This window comes from Triplophysa dalaica, chromosome 16 (genome assembly GCF_015846415.1).
Source record: "Triplophysa dalaica isolate WHDGS20190420 chromosome 16, ASM1584641v1, whole genome shotgun sequence".
In the NCBI taxonomy this organism is placed as follows: Eukaryota; Metazoa; Chordata; class Actinopteri; order Cypriniformes; family Nemacheilidae; genus Triplophysa; species Triplophysa dalaica.
In genome coordinates, this window is record NC_079557.1 from 20,252,645 (window position 1) to 20,267,376 (window position 14,732).

A 14,732-nucleotide genomic window follows, 5' to 3' on the forward strand; every position below is an offset into this window, starting at 1 on the left:
ACATCACAGTTCAAGCAGCAACAAGAACATACACCGTAGCACAAAGATCACAACCCAGGTAATACTCCATTGTGTGTTAGCTCCTAAAAGGAATGAATAAAGTATGTGCACGTCTGAAAGGTTTGACACATCTCTTTATTTCAGTATTTGTTATATCAGAGCCTTGTAGAATCAACACAGCATAAATAAAACGAGTTAATAAGGAGGACAGTGTACAAAACTCAAACAATTCAGAACATACTTACCTACACCTTTCCTGGTAAAATCATAAAAAATAACGAAAAAATCAACAGGTGTCAATGCTTTAGCAATGTGTAATATGACACTCGTATCATGTTCACATATCATTTTTCAAAAAAGAAGAGAAATTGTTTTGCTGTTCATAGCATATGGAATATGTTGGCATTCATTAGGGAAAAAGAGATCCATGGTATGTATCCGTCACCCAACTTTAGGTTATGATGAGAGAGCTAAAATAGGTCAAGCAGCGCAGCACATCACCTAACTAAAAAATAAACAACCGCATTACAGCCCATTATAGAACAGTTACATTGATCGGTGACATTTTCCTTAGCTTAAAGACTCTTAACTTTGCTTTAAGATTATCCATTTTTCAGCAAGACCACTGCAAATGACACTTTCAGGATGCTGAAGCTCTTTAGGACTGAACGCTGAAGCAAAAAGGACAGTTGAGTCAACCTACATCAATTTATTCAAGGTATGATGGGCGGGGGACAGAGTCTCAGCAGAGCAGCTCTGGGCACACCGCTGTCCACTGTGGCTCATGGAAACAAAAGCTAGCTGTGATCAAAGTGATGGTGCTCACATGTAGGCTCCTTAGAGTCTCTGTGACCGACAGGTACATCGTTGAGGGGCGGGGCTGATCGGTTAAAGAGGGAGGAGCATGCAACAGTGAGCTTGGCTTAGGTGCTCTCACTGGTCTCCAGAGAGTGAATTTTGACCAGGTGGTCAGGTTTGCCTCCACTAGCGTGGCGCTCCCACATCTGCAGGTAGAGCTTCTCTAGGTCCAGGGTGTACTGTTTGGTGTTGAAGAGCGGACTGCAGATGCGCTGCTTCCACACACGTGAGCGGATCTTCTTCAGGCTGTGTGGAGTGAAGAATGCGTTTCAGATGCACGCTTAATAAGTTTGCTTCATGTGTTTGATGCTAGGTGAAATGAAAACGGGGCTTACTATTCCATGTCTGTGCCGAGCTTGACGGCAACCTCTTCGTACTCCTTGCGGCTCGGAGCGATGAGTTCAGGGCAGCCAAGACAGGTGAGCTGGGATGCCGCTACACGTGACGCCAGCGTTTCTCCTGCGCAAGACATCAGGATATCAATACACAAACCAAATGATCTTTGTGGTGCTTGACAAGTTTTCGCTTTAACCAATGCCACCACCAACAATAAGACCCGGGATGATGCAAGTGTACCAAGAAGTGCCTTGAGCTTTTGTGTGTGCATTTACCACAAGCACTCATTACCTGGCATCGTGACCATAGGGGTACCAGCCCACAGCACATCCATGCCTGTGGTGTGGCCGTTGCAAAGAGGGGTGTCCAGGCAGACATCTGCCAACTGGCCACGTCTTACGTGCTCCTCTTTGGGAGCCACAGGGGAGAAGATGATGCGAGAGGCGGGCAGGCCTAGATTCAGAGCGTACTGCTGGATGTTGGGCTCGCCCACCGCTGGAAATCGCAGGAGCCAAAGCACACTGTTGGGCACACGCTTCAGGATCTACACAACAGAGAACAGTGAGTGGAGTTTGCCCCAAAATCTAAAGTTTCGTGCTGATCTCTGGTGTGTTTTTGTCAAGACAATAAGGCACTCTCTGGGTGTGTCAATCAGCTCCCTTGTACAGTAGTCATTGCACTGATCAGGAAGTCAGCCATTTTAACCGCCGTTTCACACGCAAAATCCTTTCAGTGCACTGAAACGCATCACAGGAAAATAAGCGAAAAAGTGTCCCAATGTGAAGTGAGCCAGCGACCTTACCAGTGCACACGATAAATTGATTGGGGAGCTGATTGAGACACAGCCTTTGTCAAACTGTCATTACTTTAAAGGATACGTACATAAAACAGATCATTCAGAGTACTTTACTTTATGTCAATTTAAATATGTAATTCAGTATAGCAGTGACAGGAATTTGAGTACTGTAATGCCAACTGGGGGAGAAATGCTGGTTATCTTACGTTGGCCCACATCTGCAGGGTGGGAGGGTCTATTTTATAAAGCTGGTTAAAGTTGCAGTAGACAATGGCATCTTCAGGAAGGCCGTACTGTGAGCGGGTAGTCACCACGATTGTTCTGAGAACCTCTTCTCCGGTCGCCGCCTTGTTGTTAATCTGCACAAAAACAGCATTGCATAAAATACTAGATTTGGTCAGTGAAGAGACAAGAATGCCCCATGTGATGGTGTCTCCCACTTCTACAAGCCGGTCACCACCTCCACCGCGTTGTGTGCCACCTACATCAGTGGTGAAAGCCCAGGTGGAAAACAGAAATGGCTATTGTGAATCCTGCTGTGCTATTCTGTGTACCATACCTGCAAGGCTACAGTTCCAGATACTACAACCTCCTCCACTGTACAAATCTGAAAAACAACATTTGAAGACATTCTGACTCTGTGTCTACTATGATATGGTCGCTTTGCCAGATCTTTGCTCAACGTAGGGTTGAAATCAGCAGATGATCAAAGGAGGAAACTTATCTGAGGGGATTCATTTTGTCCATCACCAAATAGAGGGAGAATACAATTTGAATGTGAAAAGCCAGAAAGCAACAGACACCTTAACACGGCTACACTTCCATCAATTTGGATACGTTAACCCACTTGATGTAACCTAATTAAGTTTGTTTTCCAGTTACAAGAAACACAAAAAAGATGGTAGAGGAGAAAATTAATTCCAAACCGAAGCTGTTAAACAAATTAAGTACTCCAGCTCGACCAGTGGAGAACAGAGCTGCGGAACAAGTAAACCAGAATCAATGCTTATCCCGAATATAGACCTTGATCATGACATGACCCACACGTTCATTTGATCAATCATCTAATTCCTTTCTATTGAAAAGATTGATTTAAGAGAATATATTACAGCAGCCTAAAACCAAAGGAAGCCAAGAAGAAACATTATTCTGAAAGTCAATCAAACTCCAGTTACACACATGCAGTCAAAGTCGAGACGTTCGCTAAGGGGCCAGTAGTGGGGTGTACCTGAGTTGTGGCCAGGCCGTTGCTGACTGTAAAACCATTGATGGTGACCTGGATCTGGCCCTGGTTGATCATGTTAATGATGGCCTCTGCAGCAGTGTTCATGGGGATGACTGGCATTGACAGGGCACCATTACTGTCAGCCACCTCCGGGCCGTCACACTCCATCTGAAAGGGGAAATTATGAATGAACATCTTTCGCTATTAACAAATGCCATGGGATACGATGAAGGAACCGCTTCTTTGTTTACCTTCACAACTTTGACATCAGGAAGGCTTTCCAAGAAGGCTTTAACATCTATGCCATTCAGGACAATACGATTGTCAAAAATGTGTCCATTTGACTTGAAGTCGATCACTGCCTTTTTCTATTGGGCGAAAGACAATCCATTAACAACCTTTAACAGCCTATTCGATTTTTGATTTAAGTTGACAAAATCTTGCCTTGAGGTGGGGGAACATGTTAGCATGATCGCCGATAAAGAAAGTGTGAGGCATGTAGGCCAGTTTCTCAGAGTACTGCTCAGCAACATCGACAGGAGACGTCTCCTTATCACTGACGATGTAGTCCATGAATGGCGCTCCACTGGTCCCAGGGTATCCGAGCCACATGGCCTGTGGTAGGAAAATGTACATTGCTAGTCAGCGACGATTTGCCTTTACATCATTACAGCTGACGTCTATCAGTAAAAACCCTTACCTGAATGGGCGCTGGGCACAACGCAAACAGCTCATTGCGTGCTCCCTTAGTGTAACCGTTCATGTTGACTAGGATGTGGACTCCATCTTGGTGGATCCTGTCAGCTGCTTTTCCATTACAGGGAATCTGCAAAGACATAAATGAAAAAAAGTCAATTGGACAATAAGTGAAGAAGTAAGGGCCAGACATGCACAGAGCTGCATACTTGCCTGCGAGAGGTCGGTAAAGTGGTGAGCCTCTGCCATGACTTTGACTCTAAAGTTGGTGCTGTCATCTGGGCTGAGGGCGTAACAGAACACCTAAAAAACACACCAGCTTCAGCACAAGTTCTTCATTGCGCAAACCAAGCCCGTAAATCAAGCACATTAGACTCCTCACCTCGAACTTCTCAGAGTTGTGCATGCCAGGAATGGACTGCATCAGGTGGGAAGTGGGATGGTTGCCAAAATCTGAGCTAATGTAGCCTATGCGCAGACGTCCTCCGCTGGCCTTCAGGTCTTTTGGATACTCGTAGGCAGGTTTGTGCAGAGCATTGATCTACAGAAAAAAACAGAAGCATTACATCCATGCTTACACATTCAGAGCCAAAACCACAGAACAGCCAAGCCATCTACAGTTAAGAAATCTAATTGCACTTAAAATATGATGTGCATTCAAATGATTTAGGTTGTTATCCATTTCAAATTCAACAAAGCAAGAAGCGCTTTGCTAATGCCACAAAATGAAGAACATGTGTATACTGACACTTGGGACATTTTATCATTCTTATGTGAAAACAGAGTGCTTCATAAACTGGTTAAATAAGTACTATACACTTCATTCCGGTACAAAAGTGGTTTCAAAAGAAATTGAACAGACAGCAGTTACAATTTACTATTAATGATCAATGTCAATTTGCCATGATTCTTTATCTGAATTACCCTAACTCCAGACAATGGGGAAATAATTCTGTTATTTACAAGATTGTGGTTCCATTTATGTGTGTAAAATTTGGGCAAAGATTATTGCGGCTGTAAAAATCACACACAATTCGACCCATCTTTTTACTGTAAATATAAAGCACAAGGGAACTGTAAACTGCCACTTCCTTACCCCGGAAAACAGAATTTGTTGCAACCAATACACACCTTATCCAGACAGAGGTTTCCATGTCTCTCTGCAATTGCCTTGCGGAAATTGTGTGACAGGGGGTACAGCATACTGTGATGGGGGTGCACAGATGGTAGGCGGTTCTTCTCCAGCTGATCGGCCACAATGCTCACCAGCTTCTTCATACGCTCATCATAGTCAGTCCAGTCACACACAATCTGATGAGAAAAACATTATATTAAATTAGCATATAAAGTAGAAAATTACTTTTATTTGACAGGGACAATGGTCACTCAATGACTACCCCAGAATTAGTTATGAAGTCATTGGGCAGGAAAATTCTACATGATACGTACCTACACATATAAACAAAAATATATCAATATCAACATACTCCCTAACCTACATACTCCATAACACTAACACTTGGAAATTTTTTAATATTTAAAAAATATTAAATCACCACAAGCTTTGCTTATCTTTTGGCTAATCTGGCCTAATATACTCGGCACACAGGGAGACAAATTCTTTTAAAGGTTAACAATTGTGAACATAAAATTGTCAAATGATAAAAGTTTGCTTTTTAATTATAAAATACGTATTAGATTTCTTGACAAGTATTTTTGAAGCGTGTTTAGAAAAGCAATGTTAAGTATATACCTGTAGGCAGTGAGCCAAGTTACAGTAGGCATCAGGGAAGTCTGGCTTGAGTTTTAAAGCAGTGCGGTAAGACGCGATCGCCTCAGGAATATTTCCAGAGTCCTATAGAAATGAATTCATTAGAAACACAAACAACAACACATCTCTAAATGCAAAAAAATTTGCAAGCATAAGTATGCAATACACTTTAAAAAACTGTTGTTATAGTAACTGGGATACGGTCACGATTACACATTTAAATTCAAACCCACAGCAGGGGAGATATGTAGAAGTCTCAAGAATACCTTGTGAATGGAAGCCAAGTTACTGTGAGCATCTGCAAAAGCAGGATTGATCTGAATTGCGCGAGTGTAGCACTGCAGGGCGCCCTGAACATCCTGCATTTCTTTAAGCGTGTTTCCCATATTGGAGTAAGCATCAGCAAATGTGGGGCTGATTCTGTTTAGTGGTAAATAACAAACACAATGAGACATCTCGGAAGAGTGTAGCTACTTCCCTTTTTTCCAAAATAATGTACTGATAAGGGTCTACATGCCTGATGGCCTCCTTATAGTGCATAAGAGCTTCCTGGAGCTTGCCTTGCTGCTGCAGGACACTGGCAAGATTTGAATGGGCTGCAGCAAATTCTGGAAACACCTGGAACATCAAAAAGTCCAAACTTAAGAGAAATTAAGTTCATTGAATTTCATCGATGGAAGATAACATTTGAACATTCACACTTCACCTCCAGAGCTTTTCTGTAGAGCTGTACCGCGTCCTCGATGTTGCCCTGCTCACGCTTGATGTTGGCCAGGTTGTTGAGGGAGTCGGCGTGGGTCGGACACAGACGCAGGGCTGTGTTGTAGCATTCCTCGGCTTCGGATACCTGACACAAGGCATATGAGTTAGAGTCAAATATGAGTCATGTCCTTTGCAGAGAAATACATCTGCCTCTGACAAGATTACATCCAGAGGGTTGTTGCCAGTTTTTTTGACTGTAACCCCTTACTGTATTCCCCTAATACAATTACAAGTTTACAAGACAATTGTAATAGGGTTCATTGGGAAAGTAGTTTGCCCTGAAGTTGTGCTGAGAGAAAACACTCTATTGCCTTTGTATTAAAGAGTTTCTTACATTGCCTTTCTCCTTCAAAGCATTGGCGAGATTGCAGTAAGCATCGGGAAAGTGGGGCTGCAGCTCAATGGCACGACGATAGGTGTCAATGGCCAAGTCAATCAAACCCTGTTCATAGTACACGCAGGCCAAGTTCCCATGCACGACAGCATGGTTAGGACTCAGGCTGAGGGCACGAAGATAACTGGCGACAGCTCTGCAGAAGAGAGAAACATTCACAAAAGGAAACTAGGTGAGCTAATACAAAATGTAAGATTCTTTGTGCTAACTATACTAAGAGAAATTAGGGCAGCTCCTACAGTACTGTCACATTTAATTCAACAAGCTTAACATCTAATTAAAAACAAACACAGTCTATATAGAATTATCTAAAAGCAATATACACCAACAAGTCAAGGCGGAAGGTGCAAATAAAGTACAAGAACGCCGTTATGAACAATTTATTGAAGGATAGTCAGTAAGTACAGCAGAAGATCAAAAACGTACCTGTCAAAGATGCGAGCCTCTTTAAGGACATTGCCCAGGTTAATGTAAGCATCCAAAAAGTTTGGATCCAGTGTCACTGCCTGTTAACCCATTTAACACGTAACCTTTATAAGCCATAGTTTGATCTATTTTATAAGCACTTGAATTTGAGCAAAGATGTCTGCAAACCTTCTCAAAATGATGAATGGCCAGCCAGATCTCTCCCTGGGCGTTGAACACACAGCCCAGGTTACTCCAGGCCACGGCAAAGTTTGGCTGAGTTTCAATTGCCTTCAAATAACACGCCTTGAACAGGTTCAAAGTAAAAACCAAGAAGAGAAAAGCAGAGAGGGTGGACAGAGGAGGGGTTGTAAAAGAAAACCAAGAGAGCAAATAAAAAGGAAGAAAAATAAAAAGGGGAGACAAAAAGAGAATTAGCATCTCATGTCAAAAAAAGCAAAAAGTGAGCCTACAGCATGGGCTAGCGGGCGCGAAATTCTGCCGCGCAAAGCTGCACACTTTTTCCTACGCTGCGCTGATCCAACCAACACCTACAATCCAACTTACATTCTTCAGTTATGAGATCAAGCTTACATTAAATGTCACATTAATAATAGGTCGGAACTCCCGCTCCCAGATCTCAAAAAGGCGAGACAAGCGTTATACTACCCAGTCAATTCACAACCTTAAATGCAAGTGTGGCGTGCAGGTGGAGGTCCCTGTAATGCATGCGCGAAAAGCCACACGGACGGCCACTTGGCGTTGGCACGCCGTGGTCGCAGCTTGCGTCGCTTCTGTACACGCTCGCCTGCGCAAACGCCAGCTTTGGGTGCAGAATGCAGACCTGGAGCAATAAAACTCCCCACCAGACAGGCACACGCAATACATCCCTTAACCCTTTTGGGGGCTTCAACCCACGGCCAAATTCATTCGTATTTGAGATGGTCATTATTCAGTAACAGTTGCCAATGGTGTTCTATGCAGGGCTGGATATCCACTTGGTGCCATGCTAGTAGGGAGTGCATGCAGGTCTGCAACCCACAAGTCTGGGAATGAGGGGAGGGGTGGGGTGCGGTTTGAGCATGCGCCGTTTGTTCGCATTTGTCGCTGCGCAGCCCTTGCGCTGCTGCAGACTCACAGCGCATCATCTGCTCAGCAGAACGCTGCAACTCCAAAAAAAAGGAGAAAAAATAAATCATAATCCAAATGAACCGGAAAAAAACAAATCAACAAGTAAGAGTTAGAGTGTTCTTACTGTGCTTTTGTTTGCTTACAGCATCCAATCCATTTCACTTTTTAATATATTCGACATTTATGGTTTACGTTTGCTTTCATTTATTATGTCTTTATTCTTTGCTTGTTTTGGTTCTTCAAAGGTAGCCACAAGACTCTCAGGCATTGGAGTAAGGTGTTTTTCTTTTGTTGGCAGTTACAAACCCGTTACCATATTTTTGGACTTTGTCTGGGGCGGGCGGCCGCAGCTGGAAGAAGAGGAGAAGACTGATGCTGCCCTAGTATTCCAGTCCACCGGACCGCACCTACGCAGGAATAGTGTCACCCACCTGAAACCTTCTTAATAACAATATCAGTGGTGGAAAAACCAAAAGAGACAAAATAAGAAAACAAGAACGTTAGTAAAGGTTTGCAATCAAGACATTTCATATGGATATCAAAACTTGTATTGACAAAACCAAACGAGTAAAACAGAGAGCTTTAGCAAATAACCTTCAACAACTCATGCAACCTATAGGATTTGACTTTTTTTAGAAAAGGGGAATATGCTCATATAGGGGTCAAGGGTGAAGAAAGGCTTTGAGTTCAGATTTACAAACTGATTGGGTCTTTTTTCATCATAACGCCAATTTTTTTAATAAAGAAATAGGAGGGAGGCAAACTGGCTTGATCTTACCCAAATGAACTGATCACATTTATTTGGGAATGTTACTCATAATCATAACATACAATGGGGGAAGAAATAGAATCGTTGCTTCTTTAACTTTCTTCATTGTAGTATTCTTTGCTCAGATGGTTTAATACCTCGTTTGCTTTTTCCTGAATTCTCTCAATTCTTGACTCCTGGCCATTGGGTAAAGAGAAAAGCCTGGGGTTTAATGATTTCATAATCATCTAGAAGCCTCCACAGCTCTGAAATAAAGAGGTCATCGCTTGTGTCGCGCAGGTAATATTCTCGCTCTAATATGATATCTGAAGCGTGCAGTGGAGTGCAGAAAGAGATCTGTCTGCCTGGCACAGCCCAGGGTGGTCGCAATGCTCGAAGTGCATAAACCCTCCCGAACCCGGTTGGCATTACTAAAGTTATGGGGCAAGAATGGGGCCAAATGATACATAGGTGGGATACTTCCTAATTTCACTGCAAAGCCCTTCAAGACCATCTCTCGGCCAAGCTGTCGGGTCAGGCAGACAGTTCAGAGCGCGCACACTCCACAGACCCTTGGCAAGCGCGCGGGGGTTGGGAGCGACAGAGCTGGTGGGGGGCGCCGCTGGCACCCTCGTGCTCTTCCCCACTCCGTCCCCTTGAGGCACCAAATAAGAGAGCTTCTAACCAATGAGAGGATGATTCCCTACTTAATCTTCCCAAGACCCACTGAAAAAACAAATGGCAATGCTGCCTCATAGCAGTCAAGGATGATGTTTTAAAGGGCTTCATTAAGAAAATCTAAGGGTCAGCCAAAGGGTCATTCTTCAAACACTTTGAAGAACACACAGAAAACTCTTTAGGGTTAGAAGCCATCTTATTTTTTGCACAGCAAAGATCACTAACTTTATCAGTCCATTTATTTCACCAAGACCGAGCCAGCAAAATCCCTCCGAGAGACTACAGGTAAAAAAGCATGCCAAAACAGCAGCACGTGTTTTAGGGTCCCCATTTGTTTAGACAGAGTAGCTCAGCCTTTCTTCCTGTGTTTGGGGGCAAGTGGTAGCTGGCTGGGCCAAGGTGAAGCAGTGTTTACACTGAGAGGCACTGGAGAGATAGAGAGCAAAAAGTGGGGCTGGAAAGAGTGTATGTCTCCAGCAAATCAAAACAGGGAAAGAACAGGAAAGGGGGGCTTCCCGTTGTAAGTAAATGACAGAGAGAGACAGAGAGAAAGAGATGGGTGTATGACGTTTAGTGCAGGTACACTCTGCTCTATCTCAATGCCAAGACTTGAATGGTAAAGTGAGAAGTTGTGGAAAGAAACAAGTAAAGATAGGACACTCTTGAAAGAGCGTAAATGAGACTTTGGTGAGGGGGGAGAAACTCCCTCCCACAGGAATGGCTAGGTCTCTGACAGAAGAGTATGGTCTACAGCAACAGTACAGCAAAATAAACCATTACGAGTTAGGGCCGACATGTTTAAACGTACCTTTGCTTCTTCAAGGCGCCCAAGCGCTTTAAGGAGGTTACCCAAGTCGCTGCGTACACAATACAGGTCCTGTAGTATGTGAAAAACAAACATCAATTATTGGCTTGTATACGTTAGCGGTATGAATCTAAAAACAGCTTCAAGCTTTCTGTGATTGTTATACATTAGTTATCATTTTTACTATAACACAGTTCTTGGATAGGATGTAAGACGAAGGTGTTTAAACGGCCAGCACTTAACTCCACACTCACAGGGTTGTATTGAAGGGCAGACACATATGCTTGAACTGCTCCCTCCATGTCCCCTGCCGCCACCAGGGCAGCTGCCAGGTTTATGTATCCATCGATGAAGTCTGGTTTGAGGCGGAGTGCGTGACGGTAGTGCTCGATGGCCTCTTGCAGTTGTCCCCGTTCCTTGTAAACATTGCCCAGGTTAGAGTACGCCTCAGCCAGCATTGGGTTCTGCTTGATGGCCAAAGTGCTGAAGTGCGCCGACCTGCATGCCAAGAAAAGACAGATACGTTGGAACCGAGAAATGCTTGATGGGTTGAAATGACTTTAATGTGTGTGTTTAGTCATCTATGCCTACGTTCCCATTCAAAGCCTCGAATTCAACCTGTCTGCAAAATTGGAGTACAGTGTGATGATTGGATTGTCATTATAGTGATCTGTGTGTGTTAGTGGTGTGTGTATACACGTGCACATGAGCCCCACCTCCAAAATGGAAAGCAGAAAGAGATGACAGAGACAGCACGATCTGCTAATGTACATGACATTTGTTTTAATGTAAACAATGGATCCGTCATTTTTTATGCTAATTTGATACCAAGAATTTATAATAAATTGTAGAAAGGACCTACTTCAAGTTTTGTTTAAAGGTCCAGTGTGTAATTTTTGGGATGATCTATTGTTAGAAATGCAATATAATATACATAGCTAATCCTGCAGTGGTGTGCAAAGAGCTTGCATAATGAAGCGTTATGTTTTCATTACCTTAGAATGAGATTTTTCTATCTACATACACCGCGGGTCCCCTTGCATGTAATTCGCCATGTTCTGTCAGCTGTCGTAGTGTTTCAAACGGGAGGGGTGGAATGAGTGGTTGGTTTAAATTTGCAATCTTGTCGCTAGATTTCACTGACTTGCCTTTAAATCATACATTGGAGATTAATATTTATTAATATAGTCAATATTTGTGTGTTCCTTTTAAAAGCACAACAGTTTAATGGTTCAAGAAATAGTGTTTTTTGTTGTAATATACTTCATAGCTATTTAACTTTAAGTGTTAAAGCCCGCCTACCGGCCCTCTGATTTGCTTAAAGTCACGAGTCCTGCCAATCAACGCAGAAGGCAGAAGACAGCTCGAGCTGCTTCAGTGATCGTGCATTAGTTGACGGAATAGGCATTTCCACATTACGAAGTCATGCCATTTCACAAATACAAACCATTTTAAAGCATCAAGTACTCGCATGCTCTCAAAAGACGATCTTCAGTCTGTGCACTCAGGCAATGCTCGGTCACTCGGGACACAGATGCCACTCAATCTGCTTGCAGCGTTTTACGGATAAACGTTCAGATACACAAGTTAAAATGCCCGTCTTGGCGAGTATACATGTAAGCACAGTCTGTTGTCTTCAGTGAGTAAATGTGAACAGCATTTGTTATAAGTGTTATTCGTTTATGTGTCCTAACGTGCCATTAAAGACTTAAATACTCCAGTCCATATAAGACTCATACATGATTCGAAATTGTGATTGGTCAACTTTTATTTGCGTGTACTCATTATCTACAAAATGTTTTGCTTTTGTGAAAGAATGAAAATATACAGGCTGTACGCGTGCATCTTTCAGAAACGCTCCATTAAAACAGACTAAAACTCTGCGAATAATCATCATAGAAACATAAAAATATGTCTAAAGAAAGCTTGAATTGTCTACTTTTAAATGATTAAATATGAATATTCTCAGATTATGTATTATGTATGAAAGTAAAGACAGGTACAGTTTCTATCGCATCAGCTCATTATGTAATCACATCCTAACATGATCTGCGCAAGCTTCCAATAGCACAACAAAACAGCAAGATTCTTTGTCAAATATATTGATTTTACTGCGCCTTTGGGCGATGTCACGCTGCACATGTGGAAAGAGGAAAGGTTTACATTCCGTTTAAAATAAATCACCACTCCAAGAATAAATGGTTTCATTGTAAAGAGCGACTCCATGGTTAACCTTACTGTTTACCATGGTGTTACTATAGTAAACTATAGTGTGATTCTTAATTTTGAACATACTTTTCATTTTTACAACAGACATTTACATCAGATCAAAATATCGGTTATCGGCCTACTTGATCTGTAATAATTGACATCGGCCCTGAAAAACGCATATCGGTCGACCCCTACGCCTTAGTTATTGTTATCGACAAAATCCAATATCGGGTCGACCTCTAGAGCACAGCATCCACGGCACGTATGTCCACAGACCAGCAACAGAGCTACATGAAGAGCACAGGCAAAGCCATCTCACCTGTCAAGCCTGCGACACTGAAAGTGGATAGAGGAGAGTAACAGCAAGACGCCTGTGTTATCCGGCTCCTGCCTCCACAGCTGCATGCAGTGTCGCTCAGCCGCCTCGAAATCTCCTGACTGATATTCACGGTGCGCCAATTCTGCCAAACCTTGGAAGGAAAGCATACGTTTGGTTGGTTCTGAAGCACCAACGCAACCCAAAGGAAGGGGGGAAACAACATGTTAGAAGAAATGGAAATGAGAAAAATAAAACCAAATTAAAATGACAAGATCGTTACTTTTTAAGTGACATTTTATTTAGTGGAACCACGTTAAATTTTCAATGTCACTGCAAAAAATGATCTAAAACTAGTTTTGACGGTTCCTGAAGGATGCTGTTTTCTTAAATTCTGCCATCCAAAATGGATAAATAAATGAAAAATGTAATGAACTTATTTTTTAAGAAACAGCATCTAACGACTGTTCAAATGAATACAAATCATTAATAAATCAATTTCTGAATAATAGTAAAGATACACACTACATGTAAATGTAAAGGGTGAACATGAATGAACAACAAGATATTCAGCGGGCTTCGGGTATGAATGAGCATGAGACGTCCATAAGAAAGATTCACATACAACAGTGAGCACATAATGCACACAACTTCAAGGCCTGATTATTATCGCGTATTATACTCTGACATCAACGTTATTTTTTTATAAACATGATCAAACTACAAGCAGCCAACACACACGCGCGCACACACACCAGATCAATCTGAAAATTATTTTATGTTCACACAGTCACGGAACACATGACACACGTATGCAAACTTATACCTGCAGTAAAGGTTATGAAAGTCACATAGCTACTAAACCGTAATTCAACTTCAAATAGTTTATGAATAAGGCGTTTTGTGATACGTTACCTGTGCTGTCAGCCACGTTCCCCACCGAGCTTGCCATTTCTCTTTCAATTTCTACTGACTCCTGTACCGAGACGGGCAGCGTGGCGATATAAGAAAGATGTGAAATATAAAATTCACAAATTACTCAATAATTATCGTTAGCTGATGATGTGATGCCGAAGACAACGCACGCCGAAATCTCAGGCAAGCGGCCTGCAGTCTTCCTGCTGATGCGAGGCTAACACACTACAGACGAACCGCGAACAAATTCACGTAATCTAACGCGCAAAACTACTCTTAAATCGTTTCCCTTGCCGTTACTTGCACGAGGGTGATGCATATGTGTTTTTTCTAACCTCGAGACTAGATTGTGAAATTAGACGAATTTAAGGTCGACAGTTTCAACATAACGCTGTTTTGCTAACAATGGCTTTCCAGTCGCCTCCGAAATGGCGGATGTGGCCGGGACTTCTTTTGAGAGGGGGAGTGGTGAGGAAGATAAAAAAGGACCATCTAACACATTGCGCACCGATCCGCACAGAACATATGCGAATATGAGTCCAAATATTGACCATACTAGCATGTAAAAGCTCATATTTAATAAATATATTCAAATGAAAAAATAAGGTTTAGCGAATGTTATTCGTACACACTTCTGTTGTTAATATGTGCTGCCCTTCGGCTTAGTGTGTTGTGTCAATCCGCG

The 14,732-nt window shown here is 42.5% G+C and overlaps 1 protein-coding gene across 7 annotated transcripts; it reads right to left on the bottom strand.

Moving 5' to 3' along the window:
* Positions 1 to 116: 116 nt before the first annotated feature.
* LOC130437732 (UDP-N-acetylglucosamine--peptide N-acetylglucosaminyltransferase 110 kDa subunit) lies at positions 117 to 14,485 on the bottom strand. 7 transcript variants are annotated; one of them, XM_056769248.1, is made up of 23 exons: positions 14,048 to 14,485; positions 13,136 to 13,286; positions 10,860 to 11,103; positions 10,609 to 10,677; positions 7,433 to 7,549; positions 7,265 to 7,344; positions 6,779 to 6,974; positions 6,389 to 6,529; positions 6,200 to 6,300; positions 5,949 to 6,102; positions 5,665 to 5,766; positions 5,043 to 5,222; positions 4,294 to 4,452; positions 4,125 to 4,214; positions 3,916 to 4,041; positions 3,660 to 3,830; positions 3,467 to 3,583; positions 3,219 to 3,383; positions 2,550 to 2,597; positions 2,197 to 2,349; positions 1,486 to 1,738; positions 1,194 to 1,317; positions 117 to 1,104 (listed from the first exon to the last, which is right to left on the bottom strand). In XM_056769248.1, exons 1-23 carry the CDS (start codon positions 14,082 to 14,084, stop codon positions 924 to 926), a joined length of 3,159 nt encoding a protein of 1,052 aa, XP_056625226.1. In that variant the 5' UTR covers positions 14,085 to 14,485; the 3' UTR covers positions 117 to 923. The 7 variants fall into 7 exon arrangements, with proteins under 7 accessions (XP_056625226.1, XP_056625225.1, XP_056625224.1 ...); XM_056769247.1 differs by having other exon boundaries at positions 10,848 to 11,103; XM_056769246.1 differs by having other exon boundaries at positions 13,136 to 13,316.
* Between the last annotated feature and the right edge of the window lie 247 nt (positions 14,486 to 14,732).

Coding starts and splice junctions, on each gene's coding strand:
- LOC130437732 (XM_056769245.1), bottom strand. CDS start 14,084: ATGGCAAGCTCGGTGGGGAACGTGGCTGACAGCACAG. Junction 4,215..4,293: donor ACAACTCTGAGAAGTTCGAG/GTGAGGAGTCTA, acceptor TGTGTTTTTTAG/GTGTTCTGTTACGCCCTCAG. Junction 4,042..4,124: donor ACTTTACCGACCTCTCGCAG/GCAAGTATGCAG, acceptor ATGTCTTTGCAG/ATTCCCTGTAATGGAAAAGC.